The 27,690-nt window shown below is 45.2% G+C and overlaps 1 protein-coding gene across 2 annotated transcripts in view; it reads right to left on the bottom strand.

The window, feature by feature from the left end:
• Nucleotides 1-27,690, bottom strand: part of PHYHIPL (phytanoyl-CoA 2-hydroxylase interacting protein like) — a 58,164-nt gene that overhangs the window by 12,159 nt on the left and 18,315 nt on the right. Inside the window, exon 1 of one of the 2 annotated variants that reach the window (XM_048310521.1) lies at nt 22,347-22,573. The exons of the other annotated variant lie outside the window; for it this stretch is intronic. Within the exon in view, the coding sequence (XP_048166478.1) occupies nt 22,347-22,452 (106 nt within the window). The 5' untranslated portion in view covers nt 22,453-22,573. Of the gene's footprint in view, nt 1-22,346; nt 22,574-27,690 lie in introns of those variants that run through there. 2 annotated transcript variants of the gene reach the window in all.

The following is a 27,690-nucleotide window of genomic DNA, read 5'->3' as shown; positions in this document are numbered from 1 at the left end:
TTTATACTTTCATCGTAACTGGTAAAAAAATGACAAAAAACTAAACTCAGACGTGTTTGGGTAGTAATAAAAGTAAAAAATTTACTTGGAAACATTAGGAACATTTCAGCCTCTCAACATACTCTGCCAAAGAATTATTCCAACCCTTCAATGCAGGAATATTACGGTTGGCCTGATTGTTCAAAATTCTCCTCATAGATATGTGAAGTTCAATCACAGAGTCTGCAAAATTCATAGATCTCCAGCTAGTATTGTGAATAATGTATTTTTACTGATGACTTCAAGAACTAATAAAACTATTTTTTATTTTTGTTTTATTTTATGCATTTACATCCAAAAGGTTGTCTCTTCTTCAAATATTCTATTGCTTTTTTTTTTTTTTTCTTTTTCACCTAATACCGAAATCAGTTAGTTCATGGTCTTGCTCAAAATGCCCCCCTATTTGTGCCATACACAATGACATTTCCAACGGCTGCACTGGCTGCAACAGACTCAGAAATACCAGTCATTACTGAAAGCTTTCTCTTCATATGAAAGATGTGGTAAGTGCTTTTCCCAACATGACATTTCAGAAAGCCAGCAGGGAGAAAATGGCACTGCTTTCTTTTGCAAGCAATTTGTATTTGAAAGATGACTGAAAGCTCTGCCAGGTACACTGAAAAGGCTTCGTGTGATCAGCTCTTCCAAGAGTGAGGCTCTGTGTTTAAGCAGAACATGGAGTGTTGCTGCTGAGGTTCTCAGAGCTGGAGAGCTGGACAGACTGAGACCCCGGCACACTGAACACTGTATAACGTCCTAAACATACATGTAGCCAGGAAACCCAAGCCATAAATCCACAATTCCTTAATGTGCAAATTATTTGCCTAAAATGAGCTTCTGTGTTCCAAACCCAGCCAGGGTGGTTTAAGCCTCAGGGCACGTGCAAAGTAGGAATGACCATTCACACAAAGTAACAGAGAGAAGAAAACATTTTGGAGAACACCAATGGCAAAGAGCAAAAGTACTCCTGGAAATAGGTATTGTTTTCTGTGCATTTCTTGGTATTAATATCTGGCACACATCTTCAGAAATCCGAACTCCCATTCCTTTCAATTTCCTTGCTTTTGAAGTGAAAAAACAGCTTAAGTAAATGTCAAGCAGAAAATCTCCGGATAATTCTTAGGGTTAGGGTAGGGGTTAGGGCTAGGATTAGGATTGAGAGAGTCAAAGAGCCTACAGCTCCAGGAACACTGGGGCACGCCAAGGCCATCCTGGCAGGGTCCCAACATTGCTGCTCCTACATCTTTCTGGTCTGGACCATCCATGGTGCTGGGGTTAGGGTTAGGGTAGGTAGTGGTTAGGGGCAATTGTTAGGTAGCGGGTAGTGGTAGTGGCTATGGGTAGTGGCTGGATAGAAAATTAGGTGATACAACACACATATTTTAGGGGAAGTACAAAGACAACAAAGAAAACTAAGCACACCTAACGTGATAAGCACCTGAAGAACCTCCACGTCTAACACTGGCTTTTTTCCCAGGACTGAAAGTTTGCTACAGAAGAGAAAGCCCAGATTCAGTGGTAATTGCTCTGTTCATCCAAACCACGTCTGTCTCTGCTCAAGCACCTCAAGGCAGCCTCTAGGTTGCTGGTATCTTTTTATGGGTGGGTGAGACACCCAGAAGGCACTGAATTAATTAGGAAAGACAAAAGCACAGGGAAGCCCTGGTGATATCCCACAACCAGCGACTGGGAGGAAAGTCAGGGTAACCGTGGTGATGCCACTTCTGTGTCACCTCAATATCCCCCTCCACTGATGTAATTTCACTCATCTGAGCTGCTGTCACACAGAAGACGGTGCACCACGTGCTGGGTGTACTGTCTCTGGGAAGACACACAAGACATTAATCCCTGCAGTTACTTCTGTGAGGTGTCAGCTCCACGAAAACCTAGCAATGTGATAAGCGAGACTGTACTCACTTAGTACAAAATTAAAAGCTAATGCTAGATTCTTTATATATTCTGGGAAGATACCTGACAATCAAAAGATGTGTAGATGAGAATGAGAAGCAATTTCTGAGACCCTGAAATACGAGGTTTATATATATACAGATACCAACAGCACATGTAATAAATACACTAAAGGCCACACAACATTATAACGCTAATCACTTTTTTTTTTAAAAATCTCACCTTATTCAGATCTTAAAATGCATGCACTGGGGAAATCAGAATGCGGTTTTCTCAAGTTAACACTTTCAATACAATGAGAGATATTAGCTATGGTATTTTGAAGTAGAAATGTTTGATGAGACAAGATCAGCTTCTTAAGAGCACACAGATACCATGACATAAGAAATCCTCTTATGAGATGTGAATGTTAACAACTGAGAACAACTCATTTACAAACAGGAACTCCCATAACATGAACAGAGAAACCCTTACACCTTCTGAAATACAAAAGTTTCTACCTTTTCTTGTCTTGATAATTCAGCTGATAGGTTATATATCAGATCTGTAAAATATTGTAATTACAGAAATCTGATACAGACTGACAATATTTAAGTGCTGTAATTGAGACTGAATTCTCCAATTTACTGAGAAGGTATTTAATTTCCTCAAAAATTCCATAGAAGGAAGAAAACTTCATTCTGTATAACCATCAAAAATGACAGGGAAGTGCCAGGAAATTACATATTTTCATACTTTAAATTTAACTAAGCAAAAATACAGCCTCACATTTTTCTCCTGAGCTCTGGAATTAATGGCTCCCTGTCCAACTGCTGCTTATATAGAATTGTTTTACAGAGCCAGGACAATATGTCCTCACCAAGCAAATAATTAACCACAATACCAACAACGTCAATGATCATGGCAACACCTTGTTCAAGAGAGACACCGAAAGCACACAGAGCAAATACAAATGCAACGACATTCAAAAAATTATTAAATTGCTGCTGTTATTTGTTAGGCTGTGTATGTGCACTTCTCTAGGATAGCTATTCTATTTCAAAGCTCAGTCTTTTATCTGTAACCACAGAAGTAATGCTGATGTTTTGTTTGTGCCTCTTTTCATGTACAAAAAGAGGAGTGAAGAGTGTCAGACTCTTAAGTATCTCTCTCTCCTCTCCCCCAGAATCCTGGCAAACTACCTCCCGACAGAGATTTTATATTTAGATAAGCATATTTAGGAATATTTTCTAAATAAGTAACCTTGTAAAACCAATTCCTAAATTAGATAAAGAGAGAATGCTTGACCCTAGAAATCCTGTTAGAGGGATAAACCCCTCTAAACCTTCTCCTCATTTCCTCCCCACTGTCTGATACTACTGTTGTGTATTTTCTAGTAAGAAATGTGCACTGTATCCAAAATTTTTAAAAAGTTTCAAAAACAAAGCATTACTTAACTATAACATGAATATTTGTATTTACTGAGTGTTTTTGAAATGTTCATATACATTCAGATTCTCTTATCACTTGGTTTTAACAGCTTAATTTAGCTGTTTCCTGCTAGTCTAGGACATTGACTTCAGCAGGAATATTCCACATGCAAACGAAGAGAACACAACTGGACTCTGTGAGTAGAAATGTGCCTTCAGTACAGGCATCTTCTTCAGCTGAGAATGCCCCCAAAGTGTGCCCACATAAACAAAGCACTGAGCAATCTCTGGATTGCCTGGTTTCTGTGCTGAAAAATTTCTCTCAGCCCCTTACAAAGAACTCGATTCTTCCTCCTTCTCACATGGAGGATGAACGCACTCTACAAGTGGTGCCGTGATTCCGATTAGAGCAGCCCAATCTCTCACTCCTGCCATGACAGCGAGAGATGTGCGGGCTCAGTTCCCAGCGAGCAGGTCCCTCTCTCTCGCAGCCTGGTTCCTCAGTGCCAGCCTGAAGCCTGGCTCTGCAGGCAGCTCCCTGTGTCCCGGCACCCCCTGTGTCCCGGCACCCCCTGTATCCCGGCAGCTCCCTGTGTCCCGGCAGCTCCCTGTGTCCCGGCAGCTCCCTGTGTCCCGGCACCCCCTGTGTCCCGGCAGCTCCCTGTGTCCCGGCAGCTCCCTGTATCCCGGCACCCCCTGTATCCCGGCAGCTCCCTGTGTCCCGGCAGCTCCCTGTGTCCCGGCAGCTCCCTGTGTCCCGGCACTCCCTGTATCCCGGCACCCCCTGTGTCCCGGCACCCCCTGTGTCCCGGCAGCTCCCTGTGTCCCGGCACCCCCTGTGTCCCGGCACCCCCTGTGTCCCGGCACTCCCTGTATCCCGGCACCCCCTGTGTCCCGGCACCCCCTGTATCCCGGCACCCCCTGTGTCCCGGCAGCTCCCTGTGTCCCGGCACCCCCTGTGTCCCGGCACCCCCTGTGTCCCGGCAGCTCCCTGTGTCCCGGCACCCCCTGTGTCCCGGCACCCCCTGTGTCCCGGCACCCCCTGTATCCCGGCAGCTCCCTGTGTCCCGGCACCCCCTGTATCCCGGCACCCCCTGTGTCCCGGCACCCCCTGTATCCCGGCAGCTCCCTGTGTCCCGGCACCCCCTGTGTCCCGGCACCCCCTGTATCCCGGCAGCTCCCTGTGTCCCGGCAGCTCCCTGTGTCCCGGCACCCCCTGTGTCCCGGCACCCCCTGTGTCCCGGCAGCTCCCTGTGTCCCGGCACCCCCTGTATCCCGGCACCCCCTGTATCCCGGCACCCCCTGTGTCCCGGCACCCCCTGTGTCCCGGCAGCTCCCTGTGTCCCGGCACCCCCTGTGTCCCGGCACCCCCTGTATCCCGGCAGCTCCCTGTGTCCCGGCAGCTCCCTGTGTCCCGGCAGCTCCCTGTATCCCGGCACCCCCTGTATCCCGGCACCCCCTGTGTCCCGGCACCCCCTGTGTCCCGGCAGCTCCCTGTGTCCCGGCACCCCCTGTGTCCCGGCACCCCCTGTATCCCGGCAGCTCCCTGTGTCCCGGCACCCCCTGTATCCCGGCACCCCCTGTGTCCCGGCACCCCCTGTATCCCGGCACCCCCTGTGTCCCGGCAGCTCCCTGTGTCCCGGCACCCCCTGTGTCCCGGCACCCCCTGTGTCCCGGCACCCCCTGTATCCCGGCAGCTCCCTGTGTCCCGGCACCCCCTGTATCCCGGCACCCCCTGTGTCCCGGCACCCCCTGTATCCCGGCAGCTCCCTGTGTCCCGGCACCCCCTGTGTCCCGGCAGCTCCCTGTGTCCCGGCAGCTCCCTGTGTCCCGGCACCCCCTGTATCCCGGCACCCCCTGTGTCCCGGCACCCCCTGTGTCCCGGCAGCTCCCTGTGTCCCGGCACCCCCTGTATCCCGGCACCCCCTGTATCCCGGCACCCCCTGTGTCCCGGCACCCCCTGTGTCCCGGCAGCTCCCTGTGTCCCGGCACCCCCTGTGTCCCGGCACCCCCTGTATCCCGGCACCCCCTGTGTCCCGGCACCCCCTGTGTCCCGGCACCCCCTGTATCCCGGCAGCTCCCTGTGTCCCGGCACCCACTGTATCCCGGCACCCCCTGTGTCCCGGCAGCTCCCTGTGTCCCGGCACCCCCTGTGTCCCGGCAGCTCCCTGTGTCCCGGCAGCTCCTGTGTCCCGGCAGCTCCCTGTGTCCCGGCAGCTCCCTGTGTCCCGGCACCCCCTGTATCCCGGCAGCTCCCTGTGTCCCGGCACCCCCTGTGTCCCGGCACCCCCTGTGTCCCGGCACCCCCTGTATCCCGGCACCCCCTGTATCCCGGCACCCCCTGTGTCCCGGCAGCTCCCTGTGTCCCGGCAGCCCCTGTGTCCCGGCACCCCCTGTATCCCGGCAGCTCCCTGTGTCCCGGCACCCCCTGTGTCCCGGCACCCCCTGTGTCCCGGCACCCCCTGTATCCCGGCACCCCCTGTGTCCCGGCAGCCCCTGTGTCCCGGCACCCCCTGTGTCCCGGCACCCCCTGTATCCCGGCAGCTCCCTGTGTCCCGGCACCCCCTGTGTCCCGGCACCCCCTGTATCCCGGCACCCCCTGTGTCCCGGCAGCCCCTGTATCCCGGCACCCCCTGTATCCCGGCACCCCCTGTATCCCGGCAGCTCCCTGTGTCCCGGCACCCCCTGTGTCCCGGCAGCCCCTGTGTCCCGGCACCCCCTGTATCCCGGCACCCCCTGTGTCCCGGCAGCTCCCTGTGTCCCGGCACCCCCTGTATCCCGGCAGCTCCTGTGTCCCGGCAGCTCCCTGTGTCCCGGCAGCTCCCTGTGTCCCGGCACCCCCTGTATCCCGGCAGCTCCCTATGTCCCGGCACCCCCTGTGTCCCGGCAGCTCCCTGTGTCCCGGCACCCCCTGTATCCCGGCACCCCCTGTGTCCCGGCAGCCCCTGTATCCCGGCAGCCCCTGTATCCCGGCACCCCCTGTATCCCGGCACCCCCTGTGTCCCGGCAGCTCCTGTGTCCCGGCACCCCCTGTATCCCGGCACCCCCTGTGTCCCGGCACCCCCTGTGTCCCGGCAGCCCCTGTATCCCGGCACCCCCTGTATCCCGGCACCCCCTGTATCCCGGCACCCCCTGTGTCCCGGCAGCTCCTGTGTCCCGGCAGCTCCCTGTGTCCCGGCACCCCCTGTGTCCCGGCAGCTCCTGTGTCCCGGCAGCTCCCTGTGTCCCGGCAGCTCCCTGTATCCCGGCAGCTCCCTGTGTCCCGGCACCCCCTGTGTCCCGGCACCCCCTGTGTCCCGGCAGCCCCTGTATCCCGGCAGCCCCTGTATCCCGGCACCCCCTGTATCCCGGCAGCTCCCTGTATCCCGGCAGCCCCTGTGTCCCGGCAGCTCCCTGTGTCCCGGCACCCCCTGTATCCCGGCAGCTCCCTGTGTCCCGGCACCCCCTGTGTCCCGGCAGCTCCTGTGTCCCGGCAGCTCCCTGTGTCCCGGCAGCTCCCTGTGTCCCGGCACCCCCTGTGTCCCGGCACCCCCTGTGTCCCGGCAGCTCCTGTGTCCCGGCAGCTCCCTGTGTCCCGGCAGCTCCCTGTGTCCCGGCACCCCCTGTGTCCCGGCACCCCCTGTGTCCCGGCACCCCCTGTGTCCCGGCCGGAGGTGCAGCACAGCGGTCAGGGGACAGTGCGTGCCCCCAGGAAACCCCTGGGCACGGGCTGCGAGCCGGGCCGTGAGCTCCGACACCGACCCGGCCGAGTGCTCACGTGCCCTTGAACAAAAGCAGGGCTTCGTTTCCTCAAATGTGTGTTTTCCACCAACACCAGTGTGTCAAACCTGCCAGCTAGCAGCAGCAAACACAGGTACCATGGTATAGTTTGGAACATGGTTGTGCTGTCAGAACTGAAGGGCTTTGGCTCACAGCTCAGTCATTCCCTCAGCGGGCACCGAACGCAACATTATGTTCAATAGGAAATTAAGTGTATCTTTACAGAGAAGGTTACTATAATTAGTAAGCAGAAATTAAATAGCCCCATTATAACGTTTCTGTGGAATATTAATTTTGGCATAGATACAAAATTCTTAACAGTGGATTTGTGGGGCCATATGTATTCCTCCAAAGTTAATAATAAAACCCAAATATATCTTAAACATGACAGCAGAAACAGTAGCAAGAAAAAATCTGACAATATTCACTCCTGCAATAAGACCATAGATATCTGGAATGACACCTGGAATAAATTTGATACAAAATATGCATCTGCTAATCCCAAAGCAAAGGCTACTGCCCAAAAGACTTGATGCCTATGACTTGCAATGATGTTCAGGTACAATTTTCATATGATGTATATGAAATATATATATATACACAGATATAGATATATGAATTTTCCAGACCACTGTGGAAACCACTAATACTTTTGCTATGCTAAGAAAGACAAAAACACTAACAAAAAACCTCACCCTTGGGCAGTGAGTCTCCTCAGGCTCACTTTGCATCCAGTGAAGAAAGGCAGTTTCCTAGATGGGATAATCTGAGTACCTACAGGTAGCTCTCACATTCAGCTTTGCCCTGGAGGATTCTAATTCTCTCCAGAGACTAGAGAGGGAGGTCACAGAAGTTAAGAGATAGCTGAAGTTACCCTTTACAATTACTTCCTAAATTACATTTGTCAATTCTACTGATTCTCATGACGCAACAGCAATTTGCAAGATTTCTGACAGACAAAAAAGAAAAAGAACACGGGGATAAAAGGTATGTTTTACACTGTAGCCAATTTCTGAACTCTTTAGCAAAGAAATCTACATGTCACTGACTCAGAAATATCCTTTGGACTCACACTTAAAAAGGGATAAACTTTTCAAGAATAATTTCTCTGAATTTTTGTGTCAAATACATCAGAGTTCAACACTTATCCCCACAATATCTTTTCTGAAAGCACTGATAGGATCAACATCTCAGGACCATTTAAGCTTGAATGTGGATGAATTTATAGCTTGCTAACTGCAATCATAGATAAATTATTTAATAACTGTAATTTAATTAATTTTAAATAAAAATAAATAATGCATTTAATTGCATCATTAAACTAATTCCTCAGAATAATTGTTTCCTCTCTTGCTATTACCATACAGAAAATTCAGATATATCACTGTACATTGTCCTCTGTTGTTATCAGCCAAATGGTCTAGATCAGTGCCAATTCTTCCTTTGATTTTTGACCTATCCTTACTTGAAGCAAAAATTTAGGTAACAATTAGTGACATCTCCAGAAATACCTAAATGATGTGGAAAAGTCTTTATGAAATCAATGGGATTTAAGCCCAGTTACTCAAGAACTTCTGAAAATGTGATTGCAACTATGTTCACAAGTTTCACAAACACAAGGCATAACACAAAACCTGACTGCAAATCAGATCAATGGCTAAATTGGCAAGGCTGACCTTATTCTTTCACTAAGATTTAATTCTTATTTGATATCCTGACATCTTGGGAGTATTTAATATTTATACCTTACTCATTCAAAACTAAACCACATTTTCAGCCAAAGCCCTAGACTGAGTACTGAAATGGAAATAGATGCCAGTCCCTGTTGATACAATTACTTTTTTCAGAGCTCCCCTTACGCCTTATAGATAATTTTTGGAAGAATATTTTTATGAAAACTGGATGCATCTATTTTTCTGTAAAGTACTTGGTGTCTCACAAGGCTGGGCTATTATTATAGAATTCTTCCTCTTTCCTTATTGCAATTTTATTACAAGTAAGTGGAGGAGTGTTAGCACAGTAATATGCTAAGCTAAACACACACAGGTTCACACAAAATTTAATTTTCACTGTGTTAAAAACATATGGAGAAAATATGAAAAAGGAAGTTTCTTATTTTCAGAGGAAAATATGCAACTGGAAGGTTGCAAATAATCATGTAGGTACATATTTCTTCACTAAGGACCAGGAAAACTGTAAGACTGAAAAACCACCGAGGCTAGAAGATTAAATTGACATCCATGCTGTCACGTCTACTATTCCCTGTATCAAAGATGTGGAGATCTTTCGAGATCTACTGACCCTGCCATGCTCTAAGGACTGACCAAATCCTTGTGGTAGAGAGCTGAGAAGTGCTGGGATCTACTTTTATGACCCATGAATACCAAAACCAAACAAACTGAATTGGCCAGATAAGCTGAGACTGAGTGCAAATGTCATCACCATCCATCAGCATCTCTCTCCTCATCCTGTCCACTGACTCCTGCATGCAAAATAACTTATACCCAGTTCCCTCTGAAGTTCTCAGACTGCTTATATTAAACACAGCTTTATTTTTTATTGTACCTTGTCATGTACAGCTAAACAAGCTTCTCTGCGACCTTCTGTGAAATGAGAGTTGCAGTGTGTCAAAAATAGCTCCAGCTGCACTCCAGCTCCTACTGGCAAACCATTGGTTTTCATGGCTCTGCCAACAGAGCCAGGCAAGGGCAATTCTGTCTTCTGGAAATCGAACAGGACATTATAGCAGGCCACAAACACTAAGCCACCCCAGCATTTACTCCTAATTAAATGCTCCCATTTTGTTCAGCACAGCGAGCTCGCTGTACATGGGTGGTAAGTGGCTCTTCTCAGCATGTGTTGGCTACAAGATACATTTGAAAAACAAATTTTAATTAAAATGTGCATTTCTCAGTTGCTGAAAGGGAAAGAAGGCAACAAGGGATGTAAAAAGCTCTAAACCACCATCTAGGTTAATTTAAAAGCCATTTAAAAATGAAAATGAACTTTGCAGCCACTTACATATACCAGAATTTGAGTATAATGCATACCTACAGTTATAGAGAATTCCAGATTGGGGAAGCAAGTAAGTATGTCAGAAACATCACTATAAAATCTATCCCAGATCAATCTATCACATCTACTTCATTCATTTAGCAGAACTCTGTGTTATCAGGTCTCTATTATTATCTATCTATTGTGAAATTCTGACCATACTTCAGACTGCAGTCAGGCCCATTTTGTGGTGTATTTTTGTAAGGATGCTACCTCGGTGCTGTTTTGCTGAAAACCGGGAGTAAAATTTTTCAGCAGACTCCCACCCTGTTGATTCCTAAAGGGGCAGATTTTGGAGCAGGACGGGATAAGACGCTTTCAATGGCATGAGGTTTGTCTCTTCTGGTGAATAAAATGTACAGCTGCATCTGAGACTGTGGAACTGCCTATGTCTCCAGGACAAAGGAAAACAGATCTCATAGATGAAGGCACTGACTGTATGACCCCAGACAAGTTGCTTGGGGCCAGATTCCGATCCAAGTTACACTGCTCTGGGTCACTGGCCTAATTGCTCCAGTGCTCTTCATCTAACACTGTAATTGAGGCAAAGCATTGCCCTTAGTTTTCCACTGCTTTTAATATTAACTGTGTATTAGAGAAGTGAGTGGCCTTTCATGATTTGTGCTTCCACATGTCACTAAACAAAAGAGAGAGATAAACAAACACTTCCATTTTAGTTTATTACTGTGAACCTCATTCATTATGGTTTACCTCATTCTTTGGCTGGCAACAACTTGTGCCATTTATTGCAGCTGTGTCTTCATCTAAACCAAAATGTGTTCTCTACTTCAAGTTAAGTCATGTGAGTTCAAATCTAGCAAGATGACGCAGCCTTGTATTCACATGAGCTTTAATGTGACCTGCCAGCTTGCCTGAAAACTGCAAGTGCCTTGATCACACGAGGATTTTTTTCATTTAAAATCCACTTCCTTTCAACGAAGGGAAGCCCAGACAGAAAGGCAAAACTCATCACTTGAAGGGCAGCAGAGAGAACTCAAGGCTGGGGAACACAGTTTTACTAAGCATTTTCCTTGAGAAAGTAGGGTGCTCAGCATGAGTGGGCTTTTGTAACTCTCTGGACACCCTGGCAGTCTGCAGCATGAATGAGCATTTCTTTACTGCAGCACACTGGCAATTGCTGTGTGCTTTTCACACACATCTCTTGTAAGGAATGGGATTTGGCTCTGGTTTACACCAGTTTGTGCTTTTTAGCTGTGATTTAAAATGTATTACATATTCACAAGAGTTCAGGAAATTCTACTTTGTAATTTGTTTTTTTTACATTTAAATTGCATGCATGTTTCAGAATTGTATGCTGGTTTCAGACTTTCTCTCAGGCCCTGACAAATAAAGGATATAGGGGTTTTGAGAGCCCTTTTTTTTTTGGCAGGAGTTGTTCTGTTTTGTTTCATTTTTAGCTGGTTTACTAGGGCAACCAAACATTGTCAAGGCCATGTAGGTCTGCCACTGGTTGACTGTTCCTGACTTTTGAACCTCTGACAAGAGCAGAGAGCTCACAGATAACTTAGGTTGCTGCCGGTTTCTTTAAGGCCGGCAAGCATGCAGAAATGAGAGGATCCTGCTAAACACTCCCTATCGAGAGGAAGGCTACAATGAGTTCAAGCTTTTCACCGTTACTAGAATATAAAGATGACACAGTTGTTAATATTGGAGTCAAAAGAAATCTTTCAGTAAAGTCTTCACCACATTGGAATTCACCCCTCACTCAGACACGGTATAGCATACTGGCTGCATATTTATTAAATGTCTCAGCTGTAGCTCATCAGCTTCCTGTCCTGATGGCATTAGTGACAGAACTCTCTTGTAGGTTATCTAATGAAAATTGTCTAATGAAGAGGAGAAAACTCAAAACAAAGTTTTGATGTAATTAAGTTAAAAGAAACCTACAACAATTCTAAAAACATCAGATTCAAATCCATGGTCCTTGATAATTTTCAAATTGCTTTTTTAAAAAAGCACAGCTCAGTTGGATACTTACAATAGTTTCCATTACAGATTTTTCTGTAGTCTTATTATGCAAGCTATCAACAGCCATTGGATTGCAACAATGGCACCAATCATGATCGTGGCAAGACAAAAATTGATTAGCTATAGAGGAATAGCTGCATAACCTTCTACAAATTCTCTATGCCAAACAAGTCCCCTTGGATAGGGTACTTAAAAAGAATTCATATTTTGCTTAGATTTTCATCTTTTGGATTTAGAGAATTTAAAAGCATCTCAAGGAATGCTTTCCAGATCCCACTCCCTACTATATGAGCTAATCTAATAAGCATACTGAGATACACTGAAGGATTTAGTTTCCCTCTCTGGCTTCCATGTCCAGCACTGCACACTTGCACTAGGGCTGACAGCCTCACCAGGCAGCCTAAGGGGCTCCCTGGTGGCCTGCTCAAGGAAGGAACACAGAAACCAGCTGAGCATTACAGAATATACAAAAATAGAAAAAGGAGAATCACTATTTTATTTTTTCACATGGAGATCCTGGTTCTTCCCTGCACTTGTCCAGTTATGAGAAAGCACAGAGTACTCGATATGTTCCTACCACACAAGTCATGCTGGGCCCACCTGGCTACCTGATGTGTCACTAAACCTGAAATTAAACCCTCATGCTCTAAAAAGGCCGCCCTACACAGATCCCTGTACATCAAGTATGATTTAAGAACTCCATGCTACCTAAACAGTGACAAAGTGAAGTACGGAAGTGACACATTCTTTGTGTCGGGGTCCCAAAGCATGGCACAGAGCTGTTCACAGACAGAGGAAACCAAGAATGGTATCTGGAGTTTCAGGTGCCTCCCTCTAGGGGGGAAAGAAAGTAACCTCTACACCTGGGCAGAGGTGAGACAATCACAATAAATGGCATGAGAAGTCTTACTGCCCAAACTTGTCCTTTCATGAAGAGTAAGGTAGTAGCTGTAACACTGCCGAAAACTCCAGTATGTTCCACACAAGAGGGACATAACTTCCCTGTCATCTACTGGATTCAGACTGAGGGGATTTTCAGTTCCTGTGATTAGGGATAAGTCTTGGAATTAACACTGGAAGTGTTAAGGCTAGAAATTCATCAGAAACATTAGCATTCTGAAAGTCACGTTTACCACTGAACATTTATATTAAATTATCAGCATAAAGTTCAACACGAAACTGTAAGTACATAATATTTACTTTATGTCATCAGATGGAAGATGGACCTTAGTAGCATTAAAAAACGCAACCTGCTGTACACCCTGTTTTTAATTTTATCCCTTCCTTTAGATAAACTCACATATAATTTCCCTTTACATATGTTGCATTAAAAGGAACAATGACACAGCATGAGTCACTCCACAGATACTTGTACACTAGGACTTACAGCTGGCCAAGACTGAAAGAGCCTTTTAACATCTTTTTATCCTGCTCATTTTGAAGTCCAAATGTTTTCAACTATGAGTACACATAGAAGTGAACTGTAAAAAAATGCTCAGAATGATCTTTTTAAAATGTTATTTCTAGCCAAGAAATAAATACAGATTACAAATACTGGTTAAATATATATAGAAATATATAAATCTGTCTTATAAAAAAAGACAGATTAAATCCAGATAAACTGCAGCTTAGAAAAATTCCAAATGAGATGCCTATCTGTATGAAATAAGATGCAGTACACACACCAAAGACTAGGAAAATACAGTAGTTGTAAGAGCTTGATCATGCCACATTATGAATGCAAATTGGTTTTTACATAAAGTCTTACTGAAGCCAATGGAACAGCTCAGGAAAGAAATTTATGGGATACTTCTGATTATTACAAACCAAATAATTCTCCTAACAAGAAAATTCTAACAAGACTTTTCCTAACAAAGCTTAATACGGCAATTCCTTCAACTGTGCTTCTCCTAGAGCTGCCAGCTGGGTCTGACTTTCTCCAGTACTGGAGAAATAAACTCCAGACTCCGCTCCACACTTGGAACTAAGAAAGTGCAACCCTGCTAATACTTTCTGTCACTCCACAGGAATGAAAGAGCAACACCAAACTAGTTTTAAGGCTTCCCTTTCTTGGCAGCAGCTAGGCCTGTCAAGGCTCAGAGAAACAGTTGTTAGGTTATGAAAACAGTACAGCTGATCATTGCTTTTGGAAACATCCATGCAAAACACCTTGTTCATTCAAGCAGAAATAAAACAAGAACACTCTGAGAACAATAAAATAAAATTGACTAATGATTCAACTACAAACACCACTGTGAAAACTGATTCAGTTACAAATGCCACAATGAATTCTAACCAAATCTTCTGTGCTGAAGGAAAAAATTTCAAGGTCAAATAAAGAATGCTCCACTGTATAACAAACCCTAGTGAGGAAACCGCGCAAAGTGATCCTGGAGCAGAGCTTTCTTTAGCTCCAACTACCTAAACACTGTCTTTGTTCATAATTTTCTATAGCAGTGATATGTTTTGTACACATATCCTGAATTGGCACTGTCGGTATTTAATTGGCAGTATTTCTCCAGCTATGCTTAAAAATTTTTGAAGAAAGTGGTCTGCAAGGAAAATGCTTAAAAATTCTGTCAAAAGAGAACAGAAGACATAGCTTAAGACTGTGGGCTGTGTTCAGCCAGAATTAAATATAGCCTTCAGGTCACAAAAAGCACGAAAGGCCATGCATGCTGGCAGAACAGAAGATGTACCTACTGTCCTGAGTGGTCTAAGAAAAACTCAGACTGGACGACTTTTAAAGATTACCTCCTCAGTTGGGGTGAAAGGTACTGCCACTACTTCAGCAGCACAAAGGGGGCTGAAAAAGACCTTATTCAGAAAAGGCAGGGTCTCCAAACTGGCTGTTTAGAAGCCATGAACAATAAAAGACGGAGGAAATTACAAGGAATGGGTAAAGGAGGAGATCTTCCTAGATTTTGGGAGAAAAAATGGAAAACTAATGCGGCAGAGAAGTCCCAGAATGAAAAACCAAGGTCAGGAAGACAGGCTTCAGCAAGTCTTTGGAGACAACAGAACACAACAATGCCTGACTGGAACCCATTCAAAAATCAATGATGAAATACTAGAGAAATCTAAATAAGAATATGATAGAGTCTCTCCTCAACACACCTTACATGACAGAAGGGATACTCTGCCTGTTCTAGAAGCTATGGCTCTGGAACCAGGAATCTCACCGGAAAGCTGCTGTAGAGACTGAATTGGCCTTCTGGGTGTACTCTGACCTGGATCATACAGGCAGAACGGCAGGGTAAATTGTGAATTTGGAAACATGAGCTCAGAACACGTCTTACAAGAGGTGGAAGAGCTACCAGATTAGTAGGCTGAGAATAAAATTGCTAGTAAAATAGAAAAATCTAGTTTAAGATGAAAGATAAAAGAGGTGAATTAGTAATAGCTTAACTTTTCCTTAATAAAAACAGCTTTAGTCTTTGAGATTTGCAGAAGATACGTGAAATTTTAAGTGAGGGTGGGCTTGGCTTCTCCCTCTAGAGGACTGCTTCTCAGAGGTTGGAGGGGTTAGAATTTCTCTTCCCTAAATGATTCCTCCTGCCATTGTACTCACTGAGAACTACTGATCTGCAGGGCTGAACAAGGGCTGGCAGAAGTGAGACTGACATATGGCAAAAGAGGTAAGGAGCTCAGGTGTCCACTGGGCTACCATAGAGCCTGTGGCTGGTTCCAGGCTTTGTGTCTTTGTGAATGATCTAAAGAGAGATCACACTTGTGCACTGCAGACAACATTAAACAGAAGGAGCTGCAAGCACAAATGGCTTAGAAGTATCGGCAGGAAGTGCTACAAGGGATTCTGTTACAGAATAAATAAAAGAATGCATCTGGGAACTCTAATCCGAAACAAACACAAAGAAGAAGGGACATACACAGGAGACACTGATGATTAAAATGCTTTAAGTATAAAAATGACTAGAAATTAACTACAAAAGCTATATTATATGTTTGAGTTTCATTCCTGCAATATGAGCACTGGGAAAAACAGTGATTCTTTTGGTGAATCTGGCATAATTACACATCAAGCATTTCAGTAGCTTTATAAGGGATCTCGTAGAGTTACAGTGAAGAATAATTGAATGAAAAGGGGCACAAATAGAATGGCAGGCAATATATAAATAGCTAATAATATATAACTTGGTCATTGCCAGACAAAATAGCTCATAATCAATTACACAGGTTTGAGTGTCATAAAGCTCTAAAAGAAGATGAGGAGAAAGAAGGAAGGAAAATAACCCTAAAAATTCATGAATATAAAGGAAGAATTTGGATGACTACATTTCTTGACACCAGGATATTGAATAGCCAGTTTCCAGCAAAGGCTCACTAACTGGAGACATCATTACTTGTGACATAAACCAAGACAGGATGAAATACTTGCTGAAGTGGAAGACATAGGCAAATCATTTGTCTTCTTCTCTTCCACAGCTCTAAAGATCATTCATGAAGACTTGTTGCTTGGCTCCATTTAGTATTTTTCTGTTCTATCAGTGAGGAATATTACATGTGAAATCTTAGTCTCTGCCAAGCATGTAAAGCTGAAACAGTATTAAGTATTTTTCTTTGCAGCAAGAGAGCTTTTGGCGTGATGTACTAGATTTTAACTCCTACCTGAAGCAGCATTATTGTTTGTCACAAAACCTCCCCCTTCATCATAATGTTCAAGTTCAGCCAGGTTAGACATAATTCTTTGGAAGAAATACATTTCTTAGCACAGTTTGCATTTTGAAGAGAGTGAATTTAAATCTCTAAATTTGCAGCCGGGGAGAGGAAAAAAACAGCAATAAACATAACTCTGAATTTTGTGTCCTATCAAAATATCACAAAAACAAGCACTTCTCTATTATGTTGGACACAGAAAACATGAACTGTGCTCAGAAGTGCCATAGTTTTTTAAGAAACCAAACAACTAATCAGCAACAAAGATTCAGGAAACTAAGAATTACTGTGAAATTTGGATCTCTCAATTGTCCTTCATGTGGGAGTCTACCTAGACATTCAATTTTTTCCCATCTCTTAGACATACATGATGACATTTCAGAAATAGCAGTGATACTGGTCCATAATGCCAAAAAGGGGATTTGAAGATCACATCCAGAGACTGGATGATGCCACTTCATCCCTTCTGTCTGAAAGGTGAATGTGTACACAATATGGCAATGAAAACCCCAATTAATGAACTACAGAAAAATCTTTCAGAATCCTCCAATAAGTCCAGCATGATAATAAACTCCTGAAATAAATTAGAAAACATGAGACATGCTCAAATAACATGGAAAGCCAAAGATGCAAGCTGTTTACATAAACCAGAACTGACATCTTAGCTTATATGATGTAATGTTTTTATACAAGCCTTTTAGACTAAACAGTTGTGGTGGTGCCAAGTGTTTGGAAGGTGATGAAATTGATTGAAACTGGCCAAGACACCAGTTCCAGCCCTGATCCTGCTGCCTAAATACTATCTTCAAATATATGAAGACAGAAAAAAAGCTTTAAAAACACTTTAATGAGATTGTATAGTTCAAGCCATCAATGGTTAGAAAATACCAGAATGAAGCATAATTTAATAACCTGAAGTTGGGCACTTTGTTTAGATTATGATATAGCCTTTAACTGCATGGTTACATACTTATTTTTCCACATAAATTCTGACTCATTCAGCATACATAATGAATAGTGCGTACATAATGAACTATTTTTCTTGTAACAGTTATTTGCTGTTGTTCAGTGTGTAGTCCCAGGACTTATTTGCTACACATTATTCATATTCTTCTCTGAAGATAAAATTATGAATTTCATCATGGGTTTTTCCATGCACCTCATGTGTTTTCCAGGCTACTACAGTGTCTGTCTGATTAACATTCATTTGTTTATTTTGAAAACATTGCAGGAGGGGAGGCAGCAATACGCTTCCATTTAACACATGGAAAACTAAGGCACAGGAAAGTTACTTAAGGTGGTTAATGTTCTCTCTCAAAGCATTTTTTTTAAAGTCCTACTCTCACTGAAGTCAGCAGCAGCCATTGACTCTTGAGTACTCCATGGTACCCTTCTCTGCTGGCAAATGAACAAGGAGAATTTGGCATCCTGGGGTCGTGTGTGGCTCTGGAAGATGTCATGCACTGATACACACTGACCCTTCTCTGGTGGTCACACCAAAGCACAGCCTCTTGTGCCCTGGTCCTTGAACTTGCTCCTGTCCCACTTCCTTCTTCCCCAGTCACGCTTCAGAAGTCCTGTTCTTCATTCCTAAGGCTGTCCTTTCAGTCCCAGTCTCTCTGCTCAGCGAGTCCTAGTTCCATTCCTTTACTCCTGAGCTCTATGGTCCAAACTGCCCAGCAGCCCCCCTCTTGTAATTTTTGTCTCTTCTTTGCACACAGGTCACCAGGTTTACTCTTCACAGGTTCCCAATCCTCATTCTTCAAATTAATCTAATCTGGGTGAACATCCCCTCACCTTTTCCCCCCCAGTTTTACTTCCCTGGGCATGCTGCCTGAACTTAGATTGCCTTCCTTGCTCCTTTATCTTTTCCTATTCTCATTCAGGGTTATTTTGTCCACTTCTGCCCTCCCATTTAACCTAATCCCCAGCTTGCAAGTCTTTCCTGTTCTTCTGCCCTTGACCAGCCACTGCCTCCAGTCTGTTAGTGTCTCCAGATCCAGTTTTCTTGCCTGACTCCCTTGTCTGTGCATCCCAAGTTCCAGCATCCTCTTTGAAGGTTTGTTTCTCTACTCTTCTTCTTTCTGCATTTTGACAGGTGTTGTTTTGATAGGTGTCTTCTGCTTTCCCTCTGTTTATGCCAACGTGAGAGCAGGGGGAGTGGATGACGGCGTCACGGCTCTCAGCCTGGCAGGACCCAGCAGCCAAAGTGCATCATCTGTAGCAGGAGCACGGCACAGCCACAGTGCAGCTTTGGGGAATTCAGCTGCTGACATCCAAGGCCGTTCTACCAAGCCTGTGAAAAGCTTGGTTTCTTCCAAGACTTAAGGTTTCCTGGCATCAGCTATATTTCCATAGCATTGGCATGGTCATGACACAAAAGACATCCATCCATCTACTAAAGGTTTAATCCCCAGGTGAGGCTAATACAAATTTTATAAAAAGGTCACCAGAATGTTCAGCACTGATTAAACATTCACTCCTGGCCCAAGTTTATAGAAGTATGGCTACAATGTTCAAATGTGGCAAAGGAAAATAACAAATGCTACACGTTTTCCTGTACACAGAGTGAGTTCAGGAGAGTCCTAAGGAACTACACTTTAGACTGAGCGTCAGACTAACACTGAGCTGTGCTATCAGACCCCTGTAGGAGAATAAGAGCAAATAATGCAAGATGCCTTAGTAAATAACAGCTCATAACTGCCTTTAGAATGTTGCATTCACTTAGAACCAAACCATATCAGGAGATTTTTTCTAAAAAGAAATTTCCAAAATTCATACATTTATTATCTCTTATTTAACATTTGTAAGTTTTTAAATTGCTTTGATTCATTAAGAGAGATGACAATGCCTGCAAAAACAACGCTGAAAAAACCCCAGAAAAAATCCATAAATAGTTGAACTCTCATGATGTTATTAATTGCTTACTCCAGTTTCTAGATTTGTGGCTCCTGTATATATCTCCACAGAAGGTATAACGCACTTTGCTGAATACAAAACATCTCAATATTAATCCTCTCATCTTAGAAAACAAGAAAAATATTTTGCTACATAAATTTTCCATTACTGCTTATGTTTTTACTGCAGCATTGCTTGCAATTCCAACTGTGTTGCAAAATTTGTCATAGTTGGATGTATAAAGTTATGATTTCACTGGCTGTCTGTACAGTTACTACAGCTTAAAGACCAAGGATATTTTCAGAATACAAATCTATCATATTTATAATTTACTATGTGTAATACATTGCTATTTATTGCAAGACTTTGTTTTACCTCAGTGATGCTAATCACCTTAAGAACCTCACTTTCTTCAACAAAGATACCCTAAAATAAACGCAAGTATTTATGATACAAATACACCCATGTAGACACTCAGGGATCTAAATGTATTGCATATACATTTGTACGCTTATCTCAAAGATGAATGCCTTCACCTTTGCTTCCTTGTTTTGTGTTCCCATTAAAACAAGCTTTTTAATGCATAAGTGCCACCTGTAGGAAATACCGGAGTGTGCTCAAGAACAGCCCTGTGCCAGCTGAGGCACTGAGTTGTCTCTCTCCCATCCCCAACATAGGCACCTCCTTTGGAAATTCAACCATGTACTGGGAAAGCAACGGTCCTGGATGATGGCAGCTTGCTTGATGAATTTAGTTTATAAAGCCACATCTGCAGGAAAGTTGTTTTCCAGTGAAGTCTAATCAAAAAGGAACTGAAATGAAAAATACTACATTTTTCCATTCGCTTGTCTGTATGACATTATTCCATAGGAATCGAGAAGTCCTTCACTATTGTATGTTAAACCAAACAGAGTTTGTCATGATAAACATGGACTACTTCACTACCATTACTTAGGGTACAAAAATATGAAAGACTGCATAACTTATCTATTTTTATTTGTATCTACTATTAATTAAAAGGAATATATGTGAAAAGGTGTTTTAACAAAAAACCAGTCTAACCTCCACTACTATAAACACAGCTCAGTTTCCTGTGTCCTGTGGCAGTGAGTAAGGCATGAACGGATGGAAGTGCACATATCTAAATTAAAACATTAAAACAAAAAAATCAAAGAATTGCTAATGTAGCTAGAAAAAGAATAACTGAGACTTTTCAATACCTTATAATTTTTTTTTTCTATTACAAGAAAAATAAAGAGCTTACCAAAATTCAGCTTTTTAAATGTTAGAGTCTGCCTAGGTGAAAAAAAATGAAATATTTAATCATAATTTTTAAAAAATAACGGAGAAAACTGGCCTGACTCCCTCTATCAGCTTTAACAGTTATGCTCCAAAAATAGACTCACGACAAGGAAATAGTTTCATTAATTCAACTGTACCAATCACTGATCCAGTATCTCCGTTCCTTGGTACATTTACTAGGTAACATAAATTCCACACCCAAAGCACATTTTGCATCCAAAAATGAGAAGTTATTTTCAATAGTTCGATGTGAAATGACAAGAGAGGAATCATCTGGTATATGAGCACAAATTGTATGCCACAAATTATTCCTCTACGAGAAAATATTAGTTCATTGTTTGACAGTCAGCGCGCCTGTTTAGTTTTATCAATCACAGTTGTGTACAAACGACACGTCTCTCTTCTCCCCTAGTCAGCCTTCAGTGCCGCTTCGAGCACGTACACTTGTTTTGGCTGTCCCTCGTCACCACCTGACATTTATCTGCTTGCTTCAACACAGACAACCTTTAACACCCGCACCCGCGGCTCTGAAACCAAACTTCATCTGCCTGCGGGGTGACGGACGGGCTGACAGCCGCTGTCCCCAGGGCACTGCGGTCTCCCGCGGCGGGGCGGGCGCCAGGCGCGGCGCGGAGGGGAGCGGGCGGGAAGCGCGGCTCGGAGCCGGGCACGGCGCACCGGGCCCGCCGCCGCGCTGCTGTCCGCGGTGCTGAACCGCCTCCCTCTCGGCTTCCCCCCGCGCCCCGTCTTGCCAGCCCCAAGCTCGGTCCGCTCGCCGCCCCATGGCTCTCACGAGCCACTGGCAACAAGTCTGGCCGTTTGCCCACGTCAGCCGGCACATCCGCCCGTGTATTTGAAGCACAGGAATTGCCCTATAATACAAAGGACTTTGGAGACCGCGGGCAACAAAACCCCGCCAGGGCCACTACCCCATCCCTAGCTCCGGACTCTCCGCAGCGCGGGCTCTGGCTCTCGTTGCTGCCTCTCCCAGAACAAGCCCCAGCGTCCATTCCTGGCAGGGGCAGGGTTGTGCATCAGGCTTGCCCGGGGTAATCGCACTGCAACGCCAGGCACGGCTTAGGGAGCGGCGGTTTTCCCTCCCTTCCCTCCAGCAAGGTGCAACCTTCTCTTCTTCTTTTGTTCTCAATGGCAGGAGGGTGGCGACGGCGGCGAGAGGGGTGGGGAGCACTTGCACCTACAAATTCTTGGGGGATAACAAAGGACCATACGACGTGGGATTAATTTGCATTAGCATCCATGAGGGCAGCAGCATCTTACGTCTGCAGGGATTAGCCGCGCCGAGCCCGGGCTTACCGTCCCTATCGCAGAGCTGAATCGCCTCCAGGCTGAGGTTCTTGATCACCTCCTCGCAGGGGCTCGTGGGGCTGCTCATGGTGTGCGCCAGGCGCGGAGCCTCCATCGCGCCCCTCGCCGCTCCTGCTGTGGCTTGGCCGGGGGCTGGGGCTGGGGCTGGCCGGCTGCGGTGCAGAGCCGCGCGGCAGCGCTTCCCGGCGCCGCCCGGCTCGGCTGCGAGCGCTCGGCGGAGGAGGCGGGCGAGGAGCGGATTTGTCACCGCAGCGAGCCGGGGAGGGGGCAGCAGCGAGGCGGGTGCCCGGCGCGCCCCGGGATCCGCGTTTAAAGGGGCCGCGGCCGCCGCCGCCGCGGAACCGTCCCTTCCCCCTCCGCTCCTTATGTAACGGAGGCCGCGCCTCCACGGGAAGCTGCCGGGGAGTCCCAGCCCTCCGGGTCAGGCCCTGCGAACGGCCGGTCGGGGTTCCAGCCGGCCGGCCTCGAGCACAGCTGCCCACCGCCGCGGCGTGGTTTGTTTCGAGGTTACCCCGTAACCCGAGAGAGTCGCCCAAGGCAAAACCACCCCCAAGCCACTGTTAGCGACTTCCCCTTCTCCAAGCGCGCAGCCCACCATGACTGCTGCGTGCAATCCCACCGAACTGCAAGGGCTCTGCCGTCCACTCTGATCCTTCGATTATGCAAGTATTTGCAGAAAGAAATATTAGCCGGCTTTAGATTGATAAACATAGAAAAGATGGCAGGTTATTGATTGCAAAAGAGGGTATGGGAATTAGCCGTTTCTGGCTATCTGCTCTGCACACTTCCCACCTGCCCTTTTTGTGGGAAGGAGAAATAATCCACGTGGTAGCAGTGCCATTCCTATCAAGCTTTTTTGAAAAGCACTTATTTATCAGTTCCGAGCTTCAGGAACAAGAACAGGGCCAGAAAAGAAGAAAATTTAAAGAGTAATAGGCTAATAGATTAAACTGGTGTGTACCACTGCAGCATCATCAGGTGTGACAGCTCAGTTCCTTCCTCAGCACAGGCCCACAGGCTGGACAAAGGAGCAGCCTCTGGGCCTCAGGAGCTGCAGGAGTGCACTGCTTTCTCCAGGTCACAGACTGACTCTGGGATCAAGCTCACCGTGGTGGGATGGGATCACCAATTTCCAGACTGGAAAGTGTTTTGAGCCCATTTCCTACCACACATTACAACAAGCATTCCTGGCACCAGTTTGTTGTTTCACCAAACCAAAATTCACACCATTTAGCCATTGATCTTGAGACACCAGCACTGGCTGCTTTGAGAAACAGCAGTTCATTGCACACAGGCTCCCATCAAGACTGAGGCTGTGATGTTTCTTGGTCAGCATTGCATGACAGCAAATCCAGAGTCCCTAAAAGTCCCATTTCTCTTTCTGCAGTCCCAAGACCTCCCAGTGTCCTCTCAGTCCTCACTGATCTGGCACAGTAGCAAACCCTATTGCACAGCTAGGTGTCTGTCATTCCACTACCACTGGACTTTGGGATCCTTCCATTTGTTATGATGGTTTCTGGGGACACTAATCTCAGAAAATGAACTCTGGTGTTGCCTTTCACAAAGCCACTGCCAAGTGCTGCAGCCTAGAAGCAAGGAATAGGTTTTAGGAGCTTGGATTCCTCTGACACCTTCAAAAACCTGTACATCCTGGGGAGAGAGTGCAATACTGAGCACCCTTCTGGGGCTGTGTACTCATTACACACACTTACACACACTTCCTTGCTCATCTTTTTTTTCCTGCCCTTTATTTCTCTGATGTTTTCCATCAGGATGGAAAATGTGTGCAGAGGGGTCAGGCAGGGGAGAAACGGAATGAGTGGGAAGGGAACCTAAAGGAAGAGAAAATGAAAAGGAAGTAATAACAGGAAGGGAGAGTGTGAGTCAATGGGGAGGTGGGAAGGGAGAGGAATATATGAATGAATGCGCAGACAGAATGAGGACAAATATAGAATCAGAGAGGGAAGAAATGAAAGTGGATGAGACTGCATTCATCAGCTTTTAATTTTGTCTCTGACAAGCATTAATTCCCTGCACTGAAGCAAAACCTTTCTCCTTGATATTGCAACTGTTCTTAGCACACAGTCATCTCCTACGTAAGGCTGGAAAATGTCTTTCTCTGAAGATGGTGTATTTAGTCTCTCAGCCTATGTTCCACATTCATTCCCTTCCACAATGTGGCAGACGCTTCAGCAGCTCACACAATCTTGTTACTTCTTTGCTATAACATTATATAAGGTCCATTTGAAACAGACGCTGTTCTTGAATACTGAGAGAATTCCCATTTTATTCTCTCTGCCTCTATTTTATAGACCTTTCTCTCCTCTACTTCTTATTCTATGCAACTGAAATCAGGTTTTTAAGAACAGATGGATTTTGCATAGCTCTTTGAAAGGGGACAGCTTTGGGGGTGTTCCCATTCCTCAAAGGCCTCTCATTTCTCAGCTACCTTGTAGCAATAACCCTTGGCTGAGCTATATCTGTTTCTTTCCCCACACCATTACAATTTTTTTTTTAAGACTGATTAATTCTCCAAATACTGGCACAGACTCCAGTGTAAGTGTAGAGCAGAAAAATCTTTTCCATAGCTCCACTTTTCTAAATCTGGACCTGCCTGAGACAGTATTTTGCAGAGTCACACTTCAGGCTTCCTTCAGCCTATCACTCCTCCCATCACCTGGGCGAGGGATTAACATTTTTTAAAGCTCAAATTACTCCCAGGTGTGATTCCATGCAATCACTTGGCAATGAATTTAGTCCTAAGTATTTCAGTCTCAGAGCACACAATGCTCTCATGATATTTTTCTTACCTGAGAGAACTATACTCTGCTTGTCTTAACAAGGAATAGCATTGTCTGAGGCACAAGTTATGTTTGTGCCAAAGGATGACAGAGTCTCAGCATATAATCAGAAAATTTATTCTGTGACAGATTATCCCTGACAGTGTTTAGCAAAAAATGTCACATACCACAAATATGGGTCAACATTATGTAATGGAAAGCCTGCCAATGGCAGCACATCGGTAGAGACAGCAGAGGGTCATGTGTTTAGAACTGCAAAAGCTTGCAAAGAATTTGCCACAACAGCAACCTCTCAGACTTTCAACATTTAGATAAACAGAATCTTACCAACTTCTGTAGTTCAACAATGTGTCTGTTATTACAGTAACCTCACACTAGGAGAGAGAAGCAGCATTTCCTAGCGTTATGCACGTACCAGGAAATGTGAGCTGTGACACACAGCTCTTGCCTGGCAAGGTTCAACAATCTCAGCTCTCCTGCCTCAGCCTGGCACTCACAGTCCCCCAGGTAGGTCAGCAAGATCTTGCTGCAGGGCTATGACTCTACAGCAGAAAGGCAGAGAGGCTGCCAGCCAGCTGGAGAGGTGTGTGGCTTCTTTCCTAAAAGGCACAAGCTCATTCATGCCCTAAAGCAAGGGGGAAAGGGGCTGTGTATGCCTTTCCTCCCCACAAACAAACCCTCCCCATGATTACAAAGTCCAGCCCCACCTGTGTTGCGCTCTGTTTTGGGAAAACTGCTGTGCGTTAGCAGCAGAGCACAGCACAGAGCTGGGCAACCCCATCCTCACTATTTGAAAACTCTTTTGTATTTCATTGTAGCAGGTTTTTATCTGCAAGTTATAAAAGAAACCCCCTTTCTCAGACCTCAGCAAGACTCAGAGTTCCAGCTCTGCCTTCCCACTTGGGAATAAAAAACGATGTGTTATTGCTCAGTGGACTGTGCAAGCATAGGGCAAAAAGGCTACAGACATGGTTTTCAGGAAAGAAAAACCAGAGAGGAATTAAAGACAGCATTTTGGGTTTTTTTTTCCTGCTGTTAATATGTCACTTCTGAGGAGAAAAGCAAAATATTAAAGGACAGATAAAAGGAAGGATCAAAATCAGCATGGAGGGACAGTTGTAAAACGTGCACTGACTAAACTTAGCATCTAATCCCTGAAGTTTCACGGAAATAAATTCTTTGCAATTTTTCAGTCATTCTCTGTCTTTAATGGACATGTCAAGTGTTTCAAGCATGCGAAGGCACATACTTGAGAATGATTATGTGCAAAATATTCTTGAAATACCATAGAACTGAAGTAAAATCCACAGACTGGTGACAGAAAGACAAAAAACCATCCCAAAACTTAAGACCCTAAGTGAAAACCATGACTCTGTAGAGTTAATGTGCAGTGTGACAAGCATCCTTTGCTAACTGAGACAGACATTGATGTATGACAATTTAGAGCACTAGGCACAGTATCTAACCAGGAACCTCTTTGTTTGTTCTCAGATAGCAAAGCAAGAGCCTCCTCAAATGCTCAGACAATAAGGATGATGGCAGAAGTCCCCCTTTTACACTCTAGGAAAATCCAAGGCAGAGCAGCAGTGTTTATTCTTAGCTCTAGAGCGAGTCTCCCTCCCTCTTTCTGCCAGGCACCCTGACACCAAGTTCAGCAGTGAGGCTACAGCTCTCCTGGAAATGTCTCTGCCTGCTGTTTTCTGCTTTGGTGTTGTTTGAGATGCTGGGAAGCCCCACAATTGCTGGGAACTCTCCAGTGAGGTGCATGCAGTAGCTCATACATCTCAAAATGTCTCTCCTTCCCTATTCAGGGGACTTCATTTCAGCAATTGCATTCAGTTCACGCATTCAGGCTTCTCTTGCAAGGCCATAAAGCATACTTTAAAACATCAAAGATACAATTCTGAGGCAATCTTGTGACTTCTGGGGCCAGAGAACCTACTCATGAATCTGGAAAAATGGCTTCAGTGTAGGCAAAAGCTAATCTACTACTTGGATTAAAGGACAATCAGTCTGTGAAAAAGGCAACCAAGGGCATATGAGGTAGAGATGCACTGCAGCACAAGTGGCACAAATGGGGTAACCAGAGTCTGACTCTGCCCAGTCTCCCAATACAGGAATTAGAGGGTGTCAGTTGCAGTTAATAGCAACGGCTTCAGAGCAAACAAAAGGAGGTGGTACCTTCTGCAGTGGATCTAAGAGTTGTAAGACTAAAGGACAGTGCCAGTGCTAGAAATTTTTGTTCATTGAAGGGAAGGCTGGAAAAATTAATGCAAAGGGAATCCTTTAGAGTTACTAAAACCACAAGTGACTCAGAGTCCCTAAGCTGAAAACTAATGAAGTCCAGGAAGGAGTTACTGAAGACTGTTATATGTGCTTGTCATGCCTTTCATCTTCTGTAAACACCCATTTTCAGCCACTGTTAAAGGGACTGTACTATCCTGGGTAAGTCCTTGGTCTGACCCAGGACAATCACAGAAATGCCCAGTATCCAAACCTTCATTCCTTACCACCCACCACTGCCACACCAC

This window comes from Corvus hawaiiensis, chromosome 8, assembly GCF_020740725.1.
Source record: "Corvus hawaiiensis isolate bCorHaw1 chromosome 8, bCorHaw1.pri.cur, whole genome shotgun sequence".
Classification (NCBI taxonomy): domain Eukaryota; kingdom Metazoa; phylum Chordata; class Aves; order Passeriformes; family Corvidae; genus Corvus; species Corvus hawaiiensis.
Note: the sequence above shows the minus strand (reverse complement) of the source record. Positions and strands in the feature narration are given on the sequence as shown.